Source organism: Vipera berus (assembly GCF_964194415.1).
Source record: "Vipera berus genome assembly, chromosome: 2".
NCBI lineage: Eukaryota > Metazoa > Chordata > Lepidosauria > Squamata > Viperidae > Vipera > Vipera berus.
The window spans coordinates 227,686,220-227,709,322 of NC_138203.1; the positions used below are offsets into that span (position 1 = coordinate 227,686,220).

General features: G+C 38.7%; 1 protein-coding gene across 1 annotated transcript in view; it reads right to left on the reverse strand.

Annotated features, from left to right (window-relative positions):
* Positions 1-3,508: 3,508 nt before the first annotated feature.
* The window catches only part of EFCC1 (EF-hand and coiled-coil domain containing 1), a gene marked incomplete at its 3' end in the record, with an annotated part of 85,252 nt that continues 65,657 nt past the window's right edge, over positions 3,509-23,103 (reverse strand). Inside the window, exons 4-8 of the mRNA XM_081320222.1 lie at positions 21,928-22,063; positions 20,980-21,145; positions 15,826-15,984; positions 6,578-6,647; positions 3,509-3,642 (exon numbers count right to left, since the gene is read on the reverse strand). Coding sequence (XP_081176348.1) covers positions 3,509-3,642; positions 6,578-6,647; positions 15,826-15,984; positions 20,980-21,145; positions 21,928-22,063 — 665 coding nt within the window. The remainder of the gene's footprint in view (positions 3,643-6,577; positions 6,648-15,825; positions 15,985-20,979; positions 21,146-21,927; positions 22,064-23,103) is intronic.

Here is a 23,103-nt window from a genome sequence, read left to right on the forward strand (position 1 = left end):
TAATCTGTGGCTTAGTGTGATAATTCAGGAGTCCATTTGCCAGCAGATCTAAGAACAATTTCTGCGAGGATTGTAGCCCAATTTCCAGCACAGTGGAACAAGCAAGCAATAAACATGTTGCCAAGCTAATGGCTACTGCATTCTCTTACTGCAAATCAGCATTTGCATTTGAAACCATGATCTGGGAGCAAAACAAAGTAATAGACATATCCAAAATGCTTCCAAATAAGGCTTTCACTGTGCAAATCAAGTTTTTCTCATTCATAAAATTCTATGGGTGGTCGAAATGTTGACATCTCCCTTCTTTTTCTAATGCATTCCCTTTTCATGCTAAGAAAAGAATCCACTGAGAAGGCAGAACAGATGCACAATGTCTTTTGATTATTAGCATCAGCAGCATTTATCAGAACTGCTCTAGTACTTTCCCTCTGAACTTATCAAAGAGAGAATAATGTCACAATAAACACATGAAGACAAGTTTTGTACAATCCAGCTATCCTGAAAATTTAATCATTTATTCCAATATTTTAAAGAAGCTCAATCTTTAAGTATGCATGCTTAAGGCTGTAATACTGTTTTAATCAAACAGTGCTTTGAAATATCTTGCCTTAAGATATAAATTAAAGAATGGTGCAAAACTAAATAATAGTTAAGTTGGCCATGAGAAAAAAACACCATCCAAATCCATACTGAGAGAATATCTTTATTAGTCTATCTGAAAGCATATAAACTGTGGCACACAATGGAATTTCCAGAAACATGCCATGAAGGAAGGTGGTTAAAATATACAGAACAAAAATAAAGAAGAAACCAGGGAGATGGAAAATATAATGTAGTGCATGTGTTATATAAATCACATTATTATCCAATGATAATATCTACCTGAAATAGAGACAAAAAAGTCAAGGTGTGCTAAACTGTAATGTTGGGTTTGGGTTTGCAAATTGTGTGATTCAGCCACTGAAAGTTGTCTAAGCACAGTACACTGACCAAACTCAGCTAAGTTGGCATCATGCTTAAGCCATGGGGCAGCATGATCTTCAAACCACATCAATAGTTTCATATTGAGATAATCAAGCATTCAGTTATCAGTCATCTGTCATATGTTTTGGAGATAAGCCATTTTCATAAATCCTGTTTATGTAACAGGCCAAGGGAAGCATGCACCAAGTTCACTGGCCTCTCTCTGACTGCCACCAATCACCTGAACTTCAGAAGAAATTCTAAAGCTTTAACGTAAATTTCTCATGAACTAAAAAAATCAGTAGGCAACTGACCGCACCTTGATTAATATCAAGGATCTAGAATTCTTGGAAAATCAGTGCACAAGGAACAATGACTGAATTAGAGCTAGTGTCTGCTCTGAGCTGACTGGAAGGTTAGGCCAGGACATAGACCAGGATACTTTACAAAGATAGGTAATGGGAAGGAATACCACTTAAAGAATTCAGGTACTGTATATACCCTCAAAGATATAATCAGAAACTTCCTGTGATTCTCTCTAGCTCCTATTACCCTCCCCCCCTTTTTGCTGCACTAGCATTATTTTTTTTAAAAAAAATCAAGGTGACTTAATATAATCACCTATATTTTACTAGGGTTGAAGATAACCGTCAAAAGGTCTTGCCAGGATAAATTACATTTGTAAATTTCCAGTAAAAAAATGCAGACATAATTCTAGAATCAAATAAACTCTGTGTTTACAAGTAGCTATACCATACATTGTTCAGTCAGATTATTTTAACACCCAAGTTCCTCCAAGTACATGCAATAACAATAACCTGTAACTATTTTACAGATTGTTGAAAGGCAGGAATAGACAGATGGAAGATAAGGAGGTACCGATAAAGACAGATGTGAATGGTTTGTGGTAGATGAACAGTATTTCTCCCTTAATACCGTAACTAAAGTAGCTCTCATCCAAACAGAAAACAAAACAAAGAGTGGGTTTTTCTATGTGAAAGAATTACACTTTGCTTCTTTTACATCCTCTCCCAAAGCACTTTGTTTCTTGTTTTCCTGCTCCCATTTTGCACCTAACTTCAATGGAAAGTTGTTAAGATTCCATTAAAAAACAAAGGGCTACAATTACTGTAGATGTGGAATCTTTTTGGCACCCTTGTATAATTGTTGCAGTCCAGATGCGATACCTTAAAGTAATTCCTGCAGACTTTAGGTCAGTTTTATTCCTCCTTCAATGTATAATCCTTCTAGGTACTTTTTAATTTTATTTTCTTCACGTGTAGCATTGGGCCACCAAGGAAATGCTCAAGAAAAGAACTCAGGTAAAGGTAAAGGTTCCCCTGCACTTGCGTGCTAGTCGTTTCCGACTCTAGGGGCCGGTGCTCATCTCCGTTTCAAAGCCGAAGAGCCAGCGCTTGTCCGAGGACGTCTCCGTGGTCATGTGGCCGGCATGACTAGACGCCAAAGGCGCACGGAACGCTGTTACCTTCCCACCGTAGTGGTCCCTATTTTTCTACTTGCCTTTTTACGTGCTTTCGAACTGCTAGGTTGGCAGAAGCTGGGACGAGTAACAGGCGCTCACTCTGTTACGCGGCACTTGGGATTCGAGCCGCCAAACTGCTGACCATCTGATCGACAAGCTCAGCGTCCTAACCCACTGAGCCACCACGTCCCTTAAATGAACTCTACTGGAATAATATTTAAAAATGCAAATTAATCTTCTCTGCTATGTTCAGAAAAGTAACTTTCTACAGGTAATAATATTATTTTACATATGATAAATTATAGCTAGTCCTTGCTTAACAATCACTTGTTTAGCAAATGTTCAAAGTTATGACAGTGCTGAAAAATTGACTTATGATTGGCTCTTGGGCTTATAAGAGTTTCACCATACCTCTAGTCAAGGGATTGCCATTTGCATCCTTCCCAGCTGGCTCTAACAAGCAAAGCCAATGGGGAAGCCAGCAGGAAGTAATAAGTCATAGTCACATAATAAATCACTTAATGACCATTTGCTTAATAATCAGAAGCAGAGTGTTTATGTGAATTTTTGCTTAGTGATAGAAATGACCATCCCAGTTAGGGTCATTAAAGTAGGGACTAATTGTAGTGTATGAATGATACTGGTAAAATAGAGATTTCAGGTGCCACTTAATGCCATAAGGAGTAAATACTGGATAAAATTAAATTGTACATTAAACGAGAGTTTGGGGTACTTTGGAAATATTGAACATAATTTCAGGTTTCAGATGTATGTTGTACTTGTATAGGTTCTCAAATCATATATCCAATTGTATAAAGTCCCATAAGAAAGGATGAAAGATCCATCTCTCAAAATCTGTTCAAGGCTCATTGCTGGTCCTTACAGATAACCCTGGAATTTCTGTTCCATTTGCCTCTCTCTTTATATTTATGCCATTTATTTTATCATTCCATCTCTTGCATCGGACCATTACATAAATGGTGGCAGAACCCTCCATGATTTTGCATTGCAACTTTTAACCCTATGGTTATAATTGCAAAACATAATCAGAGGCATTATTGCTCAACAGGAGATAACCAAAGAACTTGACAAAGACTGGTGTCCTGGTGTTTTCTCAAGAGACTTGCTTCCGGTGAGTTTGCAGGCAGCCAGCTCATGGTAGAGAGCATCTAGGACTTCAACAATAGGCGGTTTTCCTTTAAGATAAAGAAAAAAAAGTGTTGAATTAACAAAATCAAATTTGTGCAATTGCAACTATGGGTGTGTGCTGAAGACTAAAAAAGAAGGAAAAGGAGTAGGAGGAGGACCACCATATGTATCAGAGGCAATATGCTTTTGAGTATGTCACTAAGAAAGGCAACAGGAGCATATGACTGTGTTTGTATCCTATTTGTGGGAGGTGATAATCTATTTGTAAATTAAACATCGTAAGCAATTTAAATGAACCTTTTGTCTGATGCATCAGGGCCCGTCTATATCAGGGCCCTTAAACTGGGGCTAACTTACTTACTTACTTACTTACTTACTTACTTACTTACTTACTTACTTACTTACTTACTTTATTTACTTACTTACTTACTAAATTTATATGCTGCCCATATTGTTATCCAGAGCAGTAATTTGGGTGTATCCTGGAGGTAACAGAGTGATTTGCAATTGCTTGCTTATGATCAAGGATCCAGTTTAGCATTGCAACTATTAAGACTCTTGTGTTTTTGTATGGATAATAATAGTATTTGAGACCCAAAGAAAAGGTAATTGAATCAAACAGTTTCAGCACCACTGTTCTATATTTTTCTTCAGATCAAAGTAATCCCAAGTGAAGTAACCCCTTTATCTGGCATGTTGCTTTGCCTTACAGACATTGGGGTGATTAAGATGAAGATTCATTTATCTTTGAATAAAGAATGGAAAACGTTTTGAAGCATTTGTCCTTCTAAAACAGAACAGAATGTGTTGGAATGCAGATATAAAAATAATCTCATACCTCAAATCAAATTTGGCTTCTAGCCTGCTACCGCACTGATAATCTATGGTAGCCACTGTTTTTGTTCTGCCAAATAGGCAACATTTTATGAACATTTTGGGAAGGCATTCATGCATTAGTGAGTAAAAATGCATGAGAAGAAAAGCAATCTTAAGGAAAAAGTTTGTGGGCAGGGAACTACTGGCATATAAGGAGCCCTTGTGCACAAAGCATGCACACTTGTCCAATGTTAAAAACATTTTTTAAAAATAACTCCAGCTGCTGATTAAAAACAATTTTTACCTTGCAACTGACACTTTCCCCCTTATGCAGCACCCTTGTGCAGTATACAACTGGGTTAAGGCAGCCCTGCTTGTGAGTTCAGCTTCTACACATTTTGAGACATAAGTTATTCTGACTGAAAACTCAAATGAAGAAGCATACCACACAAACATGGGTGGAATTGAACTTTAAGCTTAAGATGAGACAATTGCGAAAAAGGGCAGGCCTTTTATCTCTTCGTCAATTTCTAGTTCAAAACACAGTTACAAACTATGCTATCAAGAACGTGCATTTTTTTCCTCACTACTGTAATTATTTATGAAAAGGCAAACAGGAAAACTCCATATAAATAAATATTATTTTTCCCAGACTGTAAAATTTAACTGCCACTTAAAAAAAAATTTCCAGCCTATAAAAACATGAGATCAATATACAACATATTATATAAAATATCAGATTAATATACAAATAAGCATACTAAATCTATTTCTTTTAAATTAATCTCTTAGGCTGAAAATTGCCATGAGGTTTAATTCCCAACCCTATGAACCACTTTTTTGGTGGGTCCCCTTAAATTCAGTGGAATTGCAATGTGCATAGGATTGAAGTGGAATCAAAGATTTCTATTTTTTCCTCTCTCTATCTATATATCTGCTTCGTACTGAAATAAATATAATTTTGTTTGGAGTTGTAAGAAGAATCTGGAGTGCTGTCTTCCTAGGATAATAAAAGAAAGCACATACCAAACTTCACTATAAAGAACAAAATCATCAAACAACCTTTGGAGCCTGAAAATCTCATAACAATGGGATCTGCACAGTGGACTGCCTGGGGAGAAGAGAGAACTCAAGAAATGTGTGTATTGTATAAAGATGAAAGGTTATTATGTTGAAGATCTGACCTACTTTCTTTGCTAAACGACAACACTGTCTTCTGTTTTTTTTCCTCTTTTCATTGAGGCAAAAAAAGGAAATCTAAGATTGTTGAATAAATATTTGAAAGAAAATAAGGGCTAGAGGGCATACATTCGGCCTTCCTGTAATCCTATACTGTACAAAGTCACTGGGAAAAAGAAGTTGGGATGAAGAAGCTTATGCCAGCAATGCAAATTGCCAGCATAAGCCTCTGTGCTGGATCAGGCTACTAGGACCATTAGGAATAGATCTATACCACTAATCAGGCACAATCTGGCACTAGATGTCTCCAGTTACATTACAGAATGATATGTTAACCTCCATATATGTTCAGGGAATTCCAAAGTTGGAACATTATTTCAAGTTCAAAATTTCAATAACATTTTTGCTTCTTTCAAACTTAAGCAATATTTTTATATATTATTTCATTTCTCTTTTACCAACTGAATAAATTACAAGATGTCTGCCCATCCCCACCCCTTCATCTAGACCAAGGTAGCATTAGATGTTTTTTGCACCATCCCCAAACCACCACCATATCACCAGCTATTCATTCCTCCTGTAAAGTTGTCTTTTCTCACCCATTTTGTTGGCACATCAGAGAATTATAATCTTGGTTCAACGGAGTGACTGCACTTTTTTGGGGGGGAGAGGGAGGTATGCCCTGATTCATTGAAATCCTTTCTTAGCTTAATTGATAGCTACTAGGATGAAACAGACATTAAGAATCTCTCTTTTCCTCCCTCCCTCCCTCTCTCCCACCCTTTGTGTTTCTGTCTCTGTCTGAATCTTTAAGATCATTAACTATATACTATCTAACTATCTTGATCAAGCCATTTCTGAGCAACAGAGTATCTAATATATTGGAGCAGTCCCAATTCTCTGCCCTCCGGAGAGGTTTCCTGATAACCAGTGGTCTTGCCAGCCAAATTGTGAGGTTCAGTACCAAAGGTTACTGTACTTTCTTACCATGTTGAGAGTCACAGCAGGATTCCAAAGTGTTCAGTAAGATTTTCCCCAAGGTGCGCTTAGAAATGTTCTTCAAAACATAAAACAATATTAGGGAGTTTTATCTGCACATGTCAATACTGAAATATATTAATCATCTTCCAAAATCTAATATTCACACCAACTGCAACTATTGACTTACTTTTAATGTCCTTTATGATCAACAAACAAGTTGGCAATTAAGAGGAATTGTATACATCAATGGTGCAAATATACATCAGACAAAGAGATACAACAGAATGTAAACAGAAGGTGAATGTACAAAACATATTCCACGATAGCTAGATAATGTCATAACACAAAATGTATGTTGCTGCAAAACAAGACTGATAGGCATTGTTTACCCATCAGAAGACAGTTTGGGTTTTATTTTCATGTCCTTTAAGAAAAGGGCCTCCGTGTAGTCCATCTTTCCCTTTTTCATGGTGGATAGTCAGACTATCAACCTGTATACGTGGTCAGTTTTGTAGTTCTACATACAGTCAAACAGAATGGGTAGGCTCAATACAATGTACTTGGTCTTCATTTGCCAATCGTGCGAGCAAAGTATAAAAAAAATGCTCACAGGGAGAAAGCATGAGATGCAGACAGGCAATAAATTATATAGTAGATACTCCAGCAGTATGTGGATCGAGAACTACCAGAAGTACAGGCAGGATTTCGAAGAGGCAGAGGAACTAGAGATCAAATAGCCAACATACGCTGGATCATGGAGAAAGCTAGAGAGTTCCAGAAAAACATCTACTTCTGCTTCATTGACTATGCTAAAGCCTTTGATTGTGTGGATCATAACAAACTGTGGCAAGTTCTTAAAGAGATGGGCGTTCCAGACCATCTTATTTGTCTCTTGAGAAATCTATATGCGGGCCAAGAAGCAACAGTGAGAACTGGACACGGAACCACTGATTGGTTCCAAATTGGGAAAGGAGTCCGGCAAGGCTGTATACTGTCGCCTTGCCTATTTAACTTATATGCAGAGCACATCATGAGAAAGGCAGGGCTAGATGAATCAAAAGTTGGAATTAAGATTGCTGGAAGAAATATCAACAACCTAAGATATGCAGATGATACCACTCTAATGGCAGAAAGTGAAGAGGAACTGAAGAGTCTCTTGTTGCGAGTGAAGAAGGAGAGTGCAAAAGTTGGGTTGAAACTAAACATTAAGAAAACCAAGATCATGGCATCCGGCCCTCTCAATTCCTGGCAAATAGATGGGGAAGAAATGGAGGTAGTGACAGATTTTATTTTCCTGGGCTCCAAGATCACTGCAGATGGGGACTGTAGTCAAGAAATTAAAAGACGCTTGCTCCTCGGGAGGAAAGCCATGGCAAATCTAGACAGCACACTAAAAAGCAGAGACATCACCCTGTCAACAAAAGTCCGTATAGTCAAGGCTATGGTCTTCCCAGTTGCAATGTATGGCAGTGAAAGTTGGACCATAAGAAAGGCTGAGCGCAAAAGAATTGAGGCCTTTGAACTCTGGTGCTGGAGAAGACTCCTGCGAGTCCCTTGGACTGCAAGGCGATCAAACCGGTCAGTCCTAGAGGAGATCAACCCTGACTGCTCTTTAGAAGGCCAGATCCTGTAGCTAAAACTCAAATACTTTGGCCACCTAATGAGGAGGAAGGACTCACTGGAGAAGAGCCTAATGCTGGGAAAGATTGAGGGCAATAGAAGAAGGGGACGACAGAGAATGAGGTGGCTGGATGGAGTCACTGAAGCAGTAGGCGTGAGCTTAAATGGACTCCAGAAGATGGTAGAGGACAGGAAAGCCTGGAGGAACATTGTCCATAGGGTCGCGATGGGTTGGACACGACTTCACAACTAACAACAACAACAACAGATATTGTGGGACCAGGAAGATGTGCATGATACAGAAATCCTTGAAAAATAGTTTTGAGAGTTTTGAGTTTTGAGTGTTAGCCCTTATGCTTTGAAGTAATTGTATTCATTCGTGAAAGCTAAATTTAATTTTACTGTTATTTTTAATTCTCTACATTTAAATCTCATCTTTCCTCTAACAATTGATCACCTTCAAAATTAAGTAAAGATGATGTCTTTTTGAGACTGAGCTCAATTCACAGGGACTATTTCCCTCCCATGTTTGAAAAAGAACCTACCACATTCTTTATGAGTGTATTGTTATATAGATTCTTAAACTCTGCAGGAGATATTCTTAACATCCAGGCCCATGAGCGGTAAGTCATCATATTATTACCACTTAAGAGCCATGATATATGATAACACACAAGACCCAGGGTAATATCTTCACAGTGGTGTTATGTGTCAGTTGATGGATTGCTTAAGGAATGATTTTCAGCATGGTGATGGACAATGAGAATGTAATGATATTTTTTTGCCAATTATAATCACTCATGGCACTTTATTAGCTTATCCTTCATTAGATTCTGACTGTCACAAGGAGCAAGCATTGCCACAACTGAAGACGTAAAAGCCTGACAAATATAGAAGAAATGTAATAGGAGAATACTACATATTCTCCTATTACATGAGCCTTGGTGGAGCAGTGGGCTAATGCCTCCTTAAGTAACACCAGCTGCCTGCAATTAGTGCAGGTTCGACTCCCACCAGGCTCAAGGTTGACTCAGCCTTCCATCCTTCCAAGGTAGGTAAAATGAGGACCCAGATTGTTGGGGGCAATAAGCTGACTTTGTAATAATGCCGCTTGGGGGTGTGTGTGAAAGCCCTAATAAGCAGGCATATACATAGAATGAAGGCTACTGCTAAGCTTGTAAGCTGCCCTGAGTCTTCGGAGAAGGGCGGGATATAAATGGAATTAAAATAAATAAAATAAATAAATAAATATATATATATTCATAAGAGTTATTAACAGCATCAAATCAGCCCAATTTTAGCTATCAGATCAGCTCTCATTAGATGTAACTACATTCATAATAAAAAGTGGCCTTAAATGCAATTTAGAAACAAGAGAAAAAACAGATACAGTGCAGGTAAATTTAGTAAACTGGTTTTTGATTTTTATAATACCTTGTTCCTAAGACATCTGTTTTCTTTTCTCCACAGCATGCAAGAAAAATCCTTTAAATACTAAAGTTATCATATATACATGTAATCTATACATCATGCTATTCCTTTTCAGGGAAAGCAATTTATACAGAGCACAGAAAAGTAACAAAGAGTAAGTCAAAGTTATTAGAGTCACAAGATAAGAAAAGGAAACACAGCTAAACTAATTTTAACAGCATCATTCATTGTACATTTTCTTATCTTTCTTTCCTTACTTCCATCATGTCCATCATTTCTTCATAACAAATTGTTTTATAAATGTTTCACTTTTCATTATGGTCATCTAATGGCTTTCTCTGTCTAGAGGTAGCTTTCAAACTGGGAATTTCTGTTGGGTGTGAAGTAGAGACTTGGGAGCTTTCACAATCTCAGTTGCCCACCATCATCACCCAGGCCCCTACTGGAGATCCAGCACTTGGGAATGTCACCTGAAGCCCTGCACCTGTTGTGATTCAGGGTCAGCCTGTGGGTTCGGCAGTTGGGTCGGACGACTCAGAGGAGGAGGAGGGGGGTGTTGAAGACCTTGCTGAGGGGGTTGAAGATCTTGCTGATGAGAGCCCTCAGCCAGGCCCCTCCCACTTGGTCACCACGGAGACCCAGCTGTGTGAGCCTGACAGCGTGGATGAAGATGACCCACAGCTGGCCCTATTCAAGGACGCCCGACGCAGGAGGCAATCAATTAGGAATAAACAGAGGAAGGCAATGGGGCTTCTCGGAAGGAGGCAGAGAGAAGCCACACCCTGAACTCTATATAAGGGGAATGTCTGGGAGGGCTGGTTTGCTGAAGGCAACCGCTTGGATAGTTCATGTTTCTTAAAGCTCCTGTTTCTTGGTTTGTCTTGTTCCGTTTGTTTTTGTAGTAATAAATTTGGCAGGCGTAATTCCAGCCTCTTGCCTTCTTGTAAAAGGGGTTGTCCCTGCCTTTTCTGCAGGGCTGGTAGCAGGCTGGTACAGAACAGCACCATGGCCAGCTACTGCAGTGCCCCAAAGCAATGCTGCTCTGGCTGCCCCATTCTATACAGGCCCTGCTGTTGGTGATGAGCCATATCTAGCAAGGCCCAATGCAGGGCAGCTGCTGGCCACCCCAGGCCTTCTTCTCAAGATCACTTGTGCCGTTCTCCAAACAGCACATGCCACCCTCCAAATAGTGGGCGCATTCTCGCAATTCTTCAGAAAGCCTTTGGAAAGCCTTGGAGGCCTTTTGAAGCATCCTCAGAATGGTAGGCACTATTTGGAGAGTGACACACAACAATCGCCAATATGTGAATTACCATTTTCACACGTGTTCTACACAATCTAAATTATACCAGTTCAGTTTCTGAAATACATTTTCACTTTTTGATTCATAATTAAACTTAGCCCTTTACTTTCCTTCCCATAATAAACCAAGACTATTTTTATTACTTCTTTCATTTCTCTTAGTTTCACAGACATACAGTGTATCTCTTTTTCTTTCCTTTAATAATTCATGTTCTTTATCATTTACTCTTTTTCAAGTCACAATTTCTACATGACAAGGTGATCACCATATGGGCCCAGAGCTACTGACCTAATGATGTGTCATGCCCCCTTCGGAACCTGAATCTGGGGAGGAAGGTGAGCCGGAACCAGAGCCGATGGAGATTGAGGGGGAGGCGTCGCTGGCTTTGGAGGAATATGGGAAGGAGCAGACTGAGGCAGGCCAGGGCCTTTCAGGACTAGGACAGCTGGAAGGAAGGGAGGAACAGGGGCAGGATGACCAAGAGAGGCAGAGCTCAGGCGATGAGCAAGGACCACCCCTTCTGATCCTCGAGCACAGAGAGTGGAGAGAAGGAGGGAACAGCATAGTTGGACCCAACTTCTTGGGAGGAGAGCGCCCTGCCCCTCTCCACAAGGCACACCTGGGGACTGAGACTTAAGGAGATGCTGTGGGCAATATTAGGGCAATATATCAGAAACAAACAGCTCGTATAATAGTAAATAATAGTTTGACAGAATCTTGCAATATTGAAAAGGGTACAAGACAGGGATGTCCGCTGTCACCTTTGCTGTTTGTTTTAACATTGGAAATATTACTGATTAAAATACGAGATTCAGATAAAATTAAGGGAATTCAAATAAGGGATCAGGATTACAGATTGAGGGCGTTTGCGGACGATCTGGTTATTACAGTAACTCAGCCGGATTATTCAGTTGTAGAATTGATGGAGATAATAATGTCATATGGGAAAGTTTCTGGATTTAAGATAAACATACAAAAAACTAAAATATTGTCTAAGAATAGGTTGCTTTAGAAGAGCTAACGGGATTTGCAATAGTTAAGAAGATTAAATATTTGGGGATCTACCTGTCAGCCTCTAATGTAAAGTTATATAAAAATAATTATGAACTCTTATGGGGGAAAATACAAAAAGAATTCGACAGTTGGAATAAATTACAATTGTCTTTACTGGGAAGAATTGCAGCAGTGAAGATGAATGTTTTGCCAAAATTTTTGTTTCTGTTTCAAATGATACCTATACTTAAAAAGGACTCAAATTTGGAGGAATGGCAAAAAGGGATTAACAAATTTGTCCGGGCAGGGAAAAAGCCACGAGTTAAATTTAAGATAATGCAAGATACGCGTGAAAGAGGTGGTCTTAGAATGCCTAATTTTAAATTATATTATGAGGCTGCTGCTTTGTCATCGATAAGTGATTGGTTTAATTTAACTCTAGGGAGATTATTAAATCTTGAGGGTCATGATTTGTTATTTGGATGGTATGCATATTTATTGTATGATAAGAAGGTGGATAATGTGTTTAAGATACATATTTTAAGGTATGCTCTGTTGCAAGTTTGGAAAAAGTATAGACATAAATTAAATTATAAGATACCAATTTGGGCAATACCTAAACACACAATAGAAAATATAAATGTGGGGTTTAAACATGATGAGATTACATATAAGGAAATCTTAAGTTTAGAAAGGAATGTATGGCAATTAAAGCCATATAATATTTTAAAAGAAGAAAAGATAGTTCAAACTTGGTTCCAGTATGGGCAATTACAGGCAAGATGAAAAGAGGATCAGAAAGCTGGCTTTTCGATGACTGATGAAAATTTGGTAAAACAAATTAGAGATCAAGGCCAAGCACATATTAAAAGGATATATAATGCATTGATAGAAATTGATTCAGAAATGGAACTTGTTAAAGATTGTATGATAAAATGTGCCCAGAACTTTCAAGAAGTTATAACAATGGATACTTGGGAAAAGATTTGGGTTAGAAATGTAAAATTTACCCAGGCCCAAAATTTAAGAGAGAATTTTTATAAAATGTTTTATAGGTGGCACTTAGATCCTAAAAAATTAGCAAGTATGTATCCGAACTGCCAGCCTAAATGTTGGAGGTGTGGCTGTGAGGATGCAACATATTTTCATATATGGTGGACTTGTAAAAAAGTTAAAGTTTTTTGGATTAAAATTTGGTGGAACATGCAAAAGATATTTAAGAAAAAGATAAGGTTTTCTCCACAGTTCTTTTTGTTGGGTATTGTTACAGATTTTACTGTTATAGAAATTAAATTGATGTTGAATCTAATTACGGCGGCGAGACTTTTAGTAGCACAATATTGGAAGAAGGAGGAATTGCCGACTATAGAAGAGTGGACTCTGAAAGTTTCTAACTTGGCGGAAATGGCAAAGATTTCAGCATATTTGAAAGAACAATTGCAACAGAGATATATTGTGGAATGGAGAAGGTGGATTGAATATATTCAGAATAAATATGGGACTAAAAAGTTTCATTTAGTATTTGAATAGTTAGTGGATTTTTATGATGTATTACTAGTTAGTTATTTTATCAATATTATGATTATGGAGAGTTAAAGTGTGAAAAAATAATTTAATGTTTTATTTTTGTTGTTAGCATATTCTAGCTTATGTTTGCATTGTTATACCCTGTATTCAGCTCTGGGAAGTCCGGGAGGGGGGAGGGGAGGGGAGGGGAGGGGGGGGAGAGGGGAGGGGGAGGAGGGAGTTTTTTGTATGTGAAAATGTATTGTAAAACTTTTAAATAAAAAAAGGAGATGCTGTGGGGAGGGGCATTTGCTGGGAACAAACGCTGAATTATTGGAGGCTGGTGTGCCATTGCTGACGTTGGAAACAACCCTCTGATCTCTTGTTCTGTGTGGTGATTTCTACTTGTAAACCCTGAAACTCTGACCATTGGACTGGCTGACAAACTTGATTCAATGCTCCAGACCTCAGAATGAATTTTGGCTTCTTGTCTGAAACTACTCATGCAAGCTTTTAGTTCCACAGGTTAGTTAGATTTTGATGTATGTTCCTTTCTTTGTTATCTACTTGGCCTTGAGTAAATTGCTGTTCTAATCTAGCAACTCTGTGAGTCGAAACTTGAAAGAGGACTGCTTGTTCCATAGACATACTTTTCCTGCCTGAGAGAGTGAGAAACTTTTGAAACTACCTGCAGCCAGAGGCTGCTGAAGGGGTGTTTGTGTGTGTGTGTGTATGTGTGTGTTTTTGTGTGTGTGTGTGTGTGTGGTGTCCTTACTTGCTCTGGGACTTGACAGAAATATGGGAGCGTTTGGGGAACATTTGGAGCAATAAAGGGGCAGTTTGAACTGTCATCTGACTGTGTTGCCTCTGTGCCATGCCCTGGGTCATCACATGATACTTAATCAAATAGAGATGATGTAAAGGAGGGTACCAGCTTTCGTTGTATCTGTAACTCATCAACCATTCGTTGCTGCTGATAAGAACATTACTAGTAGTTTGGGCACATTTTGGTCAGCATGTTTCAACTGGAAAGTCCCAATTATAATTACACTCTTCTATGCCAGACAGAGATCTCTAGTCTAGAGACTGCCTTGAAAGTCATTATTTAAAGAGTACTGATATGTACTTTGGAAAAAAAAACTAATTATAACAATACTCAATACCCTATAAATTGAAGATCATGTGCTTTTCCCCCACAACATCTCTCAAATGGTGTGCATAGTATTTATTAGCACCTATAAGAATTACGTACCAGTAGTCTTTGGGTTACAACAGCAATTGAGACTGGGATTGCCATCACTAAGCGATGCTTGTGTAAAGCATGACATTGTGTGACTGTAACCATTCGCAATGGCAATCCTGGCAGTCACAGTTGTGTCTTAATCCCAGAACCACACAGAGTGTAAAGAGGCAGGGATACCAGGCAGAGTACAGGGATGCTGGTGCGTGTTTTTATCTGCCACAAGCAGGTGGCATGAAATGGAGTTAAGTTGGCAGAAGCCTTGGGAGGGCTGGTGGAGATTGTGCACAGGCTGGCAGAAGCTGTGGGCAAGAGAGGGCTACAGCAGGTATATGCACTATAGAGTGGCTGGAAGGCTACTACAGAGAATGAGTTCTCTGGGATCTTGTACTCTGTAGAGGACTCCTTGGGAGATAAAATGGGGTGTGTGTCTTACCGAAGCAACTTGCAACCTTCCATGATGGCTTCCCCATTGACTTTGCTTGAGGGAAGTCGGTATAGGTTGCAAATGGCATTCACGTGACAAATGGTCATGTGTGCTAGTCATTTCCAACTCTAGGGGCCGGTGTTCATCTCCATTTCAAAGCCGAAGAGCCAGCGCTTGTCTGAGGACGTCTCCGTGGTCATGTGGCCAGCACGACTAGACGCCAAAGGCGCATGGAACGCTGTTACTTTCCCACCGTAGTGGTCCCTATTTTTCTACTTGCCTTTTTACATGCTTTCGAACTGCTAGGTTGGCAGAAGCTAGGATGAGTAACAGGCGCTCACTCTGTTACACAGCACTCGGGATTCGACTCGCCAAACTGCCAACCTTCTGATCGACAAGCTCAGCGTCCTAACCCACTGAGTCACCGTGTCCCTAACAGCTACCAGCTACCTTAAACAAGTGTAAAACTTTCCTAGCTCTAAACTGTAGAGAGAGCCTTGAATATCTCTAATGGAAAATTATTTATCTAGATGTTCATGTTTTCCTTTTCTAAGATAGCTATCTATAACTGAACTTTTTTTCAGCAACTCAGTGTGATAGCAGATAAAGTCTGTCTACTGAAGACCTTGCAGAAAATTACAGAGGATGTCCATCTATTCTATCATGAGGAGCAGCATCTAAGCTTGTTGTTTCTTCTACTACTTCATTTTTGTTTTTTTGTCTTTTTTTCTTACCAGATCCCGGAGTTGCTGAAGCAGCTGTAAAACATCCAAGAGCTTTTCTTCCACCAGTGACAGCCTTACTCTCTCTGTCTCCAACATCTGGAATTCCATCTTCATCAGCTCAGACTCCTCCGCCTTCTGTTGTATTTCCCCTGGAAATGGGCCTTTCATCTGCACAACAGATGACATGAAAAATATTGCGCATCACAAAAATAAAAAGTCTGACTTCTCTGTCTGAGTCTGTAGTAGGTGCCTTGGAAGTCTGTCTTCAAATTAATTTTACTAAATGGAATGTGTCAGTGAAAAATACAGTTAGTAGGAAGTATGCACAAGTATGTGATTTTCTATTTTATTGATATCTTGCTGACTACTTGATGTAGTTAGGATCAGCTGGGGATTTTAAATGCTGCCATTCCAAATATATTTTCTACATGCACATATAATTTCCAAGGAAAGCAATATACACAAAATTGCCTGCTACCGTTAATTCTATTCTACAGTTTCATTGCCCCTATAAATCCGGAGTTCCCACTGAAGCCATAATAAAATACTTCTTCAACCATGACTGTTTCAGAATAACCTTATTAAATGTAGACCAAGCTGCACTACTGTGAAAAACCTTTGATTGCTTCAAATGCAATCATTTGATATGTCACAATCCAAGGCCTATTCTCTGCCAGAACAAAATGCAATACACAGAGGAATAGACGTAGATTATAGAAAAACAGGTTCTAAGTGAATGTTAGAAAAAAAATATCCTGCTGCTAAGAACAGGTTGAATATAAAACCCATTATTCAGAGAGTAAGTGGACTTTCCTTTCATTTTGACCAGGGTGTGGCTGGCAAGCCATTTGTCAGAGATCCTTTGATTTGGAACAGTCAATACATTACATAAATGGTCCCTTTCAACTATTATTCTTTTAAGCAGAAGAGGAAATATTTGCTTCAGTTTGTTTGCATGCTCAAATAATTATGACTGAAAGATTGGCTACAAGGTATAGGGCATATGGTCAATACAAAGTTAACTTTAAGCACACAGTCTTTGTTTGAAAATTCTTACCCGGTGATTCCAATATTTTTTCTTTCTCACCATGTACATATATGTACACATATAAAGTACAGTCAGTACTATGCAGTGCTTTTTTGTAAAAGAAAAAGGTGCCGGAACTCACACATGTCATACAACCCGCCTTGCCTACCCTACAAGGTTCCATCCAAAAAAGGTGCCGGAACTCCGTTCTGAGCGTTCTATGACAAAAAAGCCCTGGTACTATGGTTTAATGTCACAAGAGAGATGCAATCCTTAAGTTTCATTTAGCAAAATGGTGATCTTCAGGAGCTACTAGCAGCTTCTTAAATAATCTCTTTTAAGAGAAACCATGACAGATTCTTACCTGTGGGAAGAGGGGCCCAAATCCATAGTTTCCTGACATTATTTTATTTTATATTAGTTTATTTTAAATAATGGTCTATGCTACTCTGCTATTTGAAGAAAGAAAAGAAAAATAATTAGGAGAATCCAGTAATTAAAGCCCTAATACCTCCAATTTGAAACATAAAGAGTTGAGGCAATTAAGAGATGTTATTTAAGGAACAATAAGGATTCATGGCTAATCCTCCTTCTGTAATGGCAGAATAGATGCAAAATTTCTAAGCACTGCACATTGCACAGAATCTAATTATAATCTAATATTGAGCAATTGAGACAACTAATAAATTGACTTAATAATATAACAGAGATCTTGTCTGCAAATCCCTGTAGTCTGAATTATAACTAATAAACTCTGATTACTGTAATATTAAACAGCTTCATTTATTAAGAGAAAATTTTCAACATGGAAATACCTAAAATGGTGACTATACTCACAAGCCTTGTAGTATATCATGAGTCCCACTAAGTTGACTTCAACTAACGTAAGTGGTATGACTATGAAGGCATACAGAATCTATTGTATACCTTTATTTTAATTCTCATCTGTTGGCATTGTACAATTACTGCAACACTTGGGCTAGTGGCTTGTGTTGCTCCAAGGCCATCTTTATGAATGACCTAAATGATGCAATGGAAAACATACTAATTAGATTTGTAAATGATACCAAGATAGGGGATTTGTCCTTCAGGGACAAAAATCACAAAATGACTTTGCCATTCCTGCACTGAATGGGGTGTTGGATTAGATGACCTCTACAAATCCTTTACAATTCATAAATGGTATGATTGTATTACTGGGATTAATGTAAGAAAGAACATCCTATAGGCTAAGTTTCTATTGATTCATTGGCCAAAATATTATAGTCTGCCAAGCAGGAAGATTGCCCAGCTTAAATATTTATTGGCTATTTGAATCCCTGCTTACATTTTAACAATTCAGACTAAAACTCATTCTGCTTTGCTGTAACAAGCAATAATAATTCTTGCTGCATCCTTAAATATTATCACTCTCTGCAGTTGCTTGTAGCAAAACAGAGGTATATTCCATTGTTTTTTTTAATTGAAGTTTAAAACAAAACTTCCTCAGGCATACATTTTACATTTTCCAGTCCTTGTTCACCCTTTTGTGTAAGTTTTGTCCATTATTATTGCAGTTCCAACCATACCTGGAGTTCTTTGAGAGAGAATTGAAAAGAAAAGCATGCTGTTAACTTCCAAGGTTGGCTTTAAAATTGGTAGGAAATACTACCATAATCGATTATTTTGTAACTGTTATTTGAATAAAGTGTGAAATAGTTTAGGATCCATCCAGAATTTCTTTAACATACCCATTTCTTTTAGAGCTACAGTATAATATATTCGAATTTGCTAATTGACAGGATCGGCTTAAAGTTAACTTAATTCTCTTATTCAACAATAAAGTCACCTTCTGACTTCTGGATAAATCTGCAATTTGGTAAGATGACATAGTCTCACCAACTATTAAATGTTTTATTTAAATTCTTATATTCACAGTCCTTTTGTAGCCAAAAAAGCACATAAATAATTGCTTGCTCTTGTCAGTCATAATATTACCACCATCTGATCAGCAGCCTGGTTTAGACATTATTTGTCTTTCCTGAGACAATGATAAACTGGGGTAGGTTATTTTCACTACAACATCTTGTTCCTGTCTTCATGGGTAACAACATTCTTATAATCATCAGCACTGGCTTCCCTACAACACACGTGCCTATATCCAAAGTAAGATTGAAATGTGTCAATTGCCTGCAATATTATTCCAGAATGTTCTATTTCTTTCTGCCCATTTTTTCTTTGTTAGATAAACAAATTCAACAAAAGGATTTTCAGCACGTATCTCATAACGGTAAGCTCATTGGGTATCTGCATTTTGTACTAATAACAAAACCAGTGAAGAAATTCTGCAAAAGGTTCCCATGAGCTTATTACATTGGGTTTGAATGCAGCCTCAGTTATTTTCTTGATCAGCACTGTAAATGTGCTGCAATTATTGTATTATTTTCCAACTTTTAAAACTCTTTTGGAATATACAGTAACACTGCAGGCTGGTTTTAATGGTGCTACATTGTCATTACATCTAAGGTTAACTAAATCCTTGTAAAAGTTGTTCCAATGTTCATGTATCTATCCACTAGAAAATGCCTGCTTACAGTTAATTGCTTACAGATAATGCATATGACTTGGTCAATTACAGCGAAAGTTAGATATCTATGCTACAAGCAACATTTTGTAATTCTAGGCTTAGATTTAGAGTTTGCTAATGATTGCTTCAGTATATCATCTGCTATCTGACACCTTCATTAAAATTTCTTTGCAAAATAGTTCTCTAACTGCAGCTCTTTATTGGAATTCACTTAAAAAGGAAACAAAGCAAACAGTTCTTTTCATCCTCTAGCTTTTGTAAAATCTAAGCAGATGAAAAAGATTGGATCAATTATTGATTCTTTCTGGTGCCCATTATTCTTGACTTGCCTGGAGTTGAAATGACGTCTAGTTTTATATACTTTTATATATTTCTTTCTAAGACTTGGGGGTTAGATGCAGAATTAACCTGAAATACTCGTGTATAAGGAAGTTAGCGTATCTATCCAGATCTCAGAATTTTAGAGATCTGGAGATGTTTAGAAGACATTTCTAGAAGTGTAAAAAGGTCTACCACTTGACAAATCAAATATTTATTTCCAATTTCCTCAGGATAAAAAACTATGCCTCATAATAGCACAAAGTAGGTAAAATACTAAAGAAAGAAAGGGAAGGTCTAAAGTAGCAATTGGGAAGTTGCTAATTCCACTTATACACTGGTTTTCTGTTTTTAGATACTGTATATTAACAGCATAAATTGGAAGAGGTGGAATTTGCAATGGAAGAAAGGAACATAGCTACTCTTACAATGAAATATATATTTATTTGCATTTATGTACAAATATACATTTGTAATAAATACACAGTATGAACCACAAGGCTATATAAAGTGTGGTATAAGACCAAGCTAGGTAATTATGTCCATCTGTTGTTGTTGTTAGCTGCGAAGTCGTGTCCGATCCATCGCGACCCCATGGACAACGTTCCTCCAGGCCTTCCTGTCCTCTACCATCTTCTGGAGTCCATCTAAGCTCACGCCTACTGCTTCAGTGACTCCATCCAGCCACCTCATTCTCTGTCGTCCCCTTCTTCTATTGCCCTCAACCTTTCCCAGCATTAGGCTCTTCTCCAGTGAGTCCTTCCTTCTCATTAGGTGGCCAAAGTATTTGAGTTCTAGCTTCAGGTATGTCCATCTAGATGTTGTCAAATGGAAAATCCTGCTGTCCCTGACTATACCAACTGGAGAGGATTAATTGTTGTGATCTGATGACATACAGATGTACCTGCTCCCCATACTTTAACAGAACACAATTGCATTTTAAAGGCTTGCTGATAAAGAAATAGTAAATAGATGATTGTATAAAAGTCCATGGAATTAGGCACTACCAGTAGTTTTGAATTAAATAATTCTGTAAGAACTAAGCTTTTGAGGTGATGAAAGTTGAACACTATCACAGCCCAGTCTTTTTGTTCTGAAATATGCAGGCGATATTAGTGAAAGTGTCTTTTGACCGTATTTAAGCAGGTCTGATAAGAAAAAGAAATTCTGAAATATGCAGATCTCGTAATAAGTAGCCCACAAATCGGAAGTAGTGTACCTCCTGGAAAGACAGAATATAAAATGAATTTACCTCTTCCATATTTGTTTCCAGAGGTTTCTCTTCCTGCCATTTCATTTGAAAGTCTTCTTTTAATTTTGAGAGTCGTCGGACTAATTCCACAAGGGAGTTTTCATGGCCGCAGCAACTGTCATTTCCAAAGGACGACCTCAGCTGCTTCAGTGTTGTGTCATCACATCTAGAGAGAGAAAACTTCTGGTTACTGCTTTTCTCCACCCTAGTAGTCTAATGATATGCAATATTAAAATATTATGAGGAAATATAAATTGGTTTAGTAAATAAATCACTTCTAAATGTTTGCCAAGGAAACCACAGGGACTTGTCCAGAGAATCACCTGCAGTCAACAATGACTTGAAGACACAAACATAAAAAAGGACAATTACTAATAAATCTTACATGTGCCTGTTCTATACAGATAAGTTTTCTCTTAACAATAGTAATTGGGACTAGCAAGCCTAAAGCTAAGTGACACACTTATAAATTGTGATGTCATGCTGACTTACAACAGCAGTTCCGGTGGTCCCAATTACTGTTGTGAGGTGTATCCTATGCATTTGCAGCATCTTGTGGTCATGTAATTGCCATTTGTGACCTCCAGCCAGTTTCTCCATCGACTTTGCTTGTCTGAAGCCAGCACTGAAGATCATAAATGGTGGTCACATGACTACAGGATGCAACCACCTTGTGATTGCAAGGTGGTTGCCAAGCACCCAAATCACCACCATGTAACCACAGGTATGCTGTGATGGCCATAACTAGAAGGAGAGGTAGTAATTCACCCATTCATCACCGTTGTAACTTTCAACAGTTGCTGAACAAGGGCTATTTGTATAGCCATATTACATATTCCAAAGCTGTTCTACCTGTAACATTTTTGTTATGTTGCACAACAGCATTTTCAGAAAGAAGAGCAAAGACAAAAGTTGCCACTATGTTTTCACATAGATACTGAGACGTACCCGCTATTGGAACAAGGAAATCTAGCTAGGAGTTTCTTTACTTCAGCCATTTGGGATGGCTGGTCTCCTATCCATTTCTCTTCCTCTTCGTCAGACGCAGCCTGGCCTTCCACAGAACGAAACATCTGATCTTCCACTGGAAAGAAAGAAGAACAATAACTGCTCCAAATAAGACAATCATTAGCACCATCATATTCAAGTGGCATTTGTTTAACCCAGTTTAAGAAAAAAAAACTACTTTAGGAATAATTAGTTCAAATGCTACAGTAATTCATTGCCAAAGAAAAAAGGACCTGCTTCTTCTTCATCTGCTACCTTAAATACATAAGTGCTAGATATACCACATAATGGGGGTCCCCAACCCCTGGTCTATGGGTCAGTGCTGGGCCATGGAAGTGGCAAGGGAGCGCATGTGAAACTGTAGTTGTGAAAGTGGTGAGCGTGCATGCACGAAACTATCCTGTTCTGTACCAGCCTACTACCGGCCCTGCAGAAAAGGCAGGGACAACCCCTTTTACAAAAAGGCAAGAGGCTGGAACTAAGCCTGCCAAATTTATTGACATAAAACAGAGCAAACAGAGCAAGACAGAAACACGAACCATGAAACAGGAGCTATTCAAACGGTTGCCTTCAGCAAACCAGCCCTCCCACACATTCCCCTTTTAAATAGTTCAAGGCGTGGCTTCTCTCTGCATCCTTCCGAGGTGCCCCAATGCCTTCCTCTGTTTACTCCTGCTTGATTGCCTCCTGCGTCGGGCGTCTTTGAACAGGGCCAGCTGTGGGTCATCTTCATCCACGCTGTCAGGCTCACACAGCTGGGTCTGCGTCGTAACCAGATGGGAGGGGCCTGGCTGAGGGCTCTGTGAAGCCTCAGGGCTGTTCTCTGCAGGCTCTCCAACACCCCCTCCTCCTCCTCTGAATCGTCCGACCCAACTGCCGAACCCACAGGCTGACCCTGAATCACAACATATCCTGTCTTCCCCTTCCCACCTCCGCCAGTCTGCCATATATTTGCAGAGAAGCTGAGAATTCTAGGCGCTACAACAGACACCCCCCAAATTAGGTTCAGCTTATCTGTGCCTGGAGTTATCTGTGAGTATATATGGTAAAACTTTTTAAAAAGAACTCATATATCCTATATATACAGAATTTGCATATAGGCCCTCCTGTGGATAA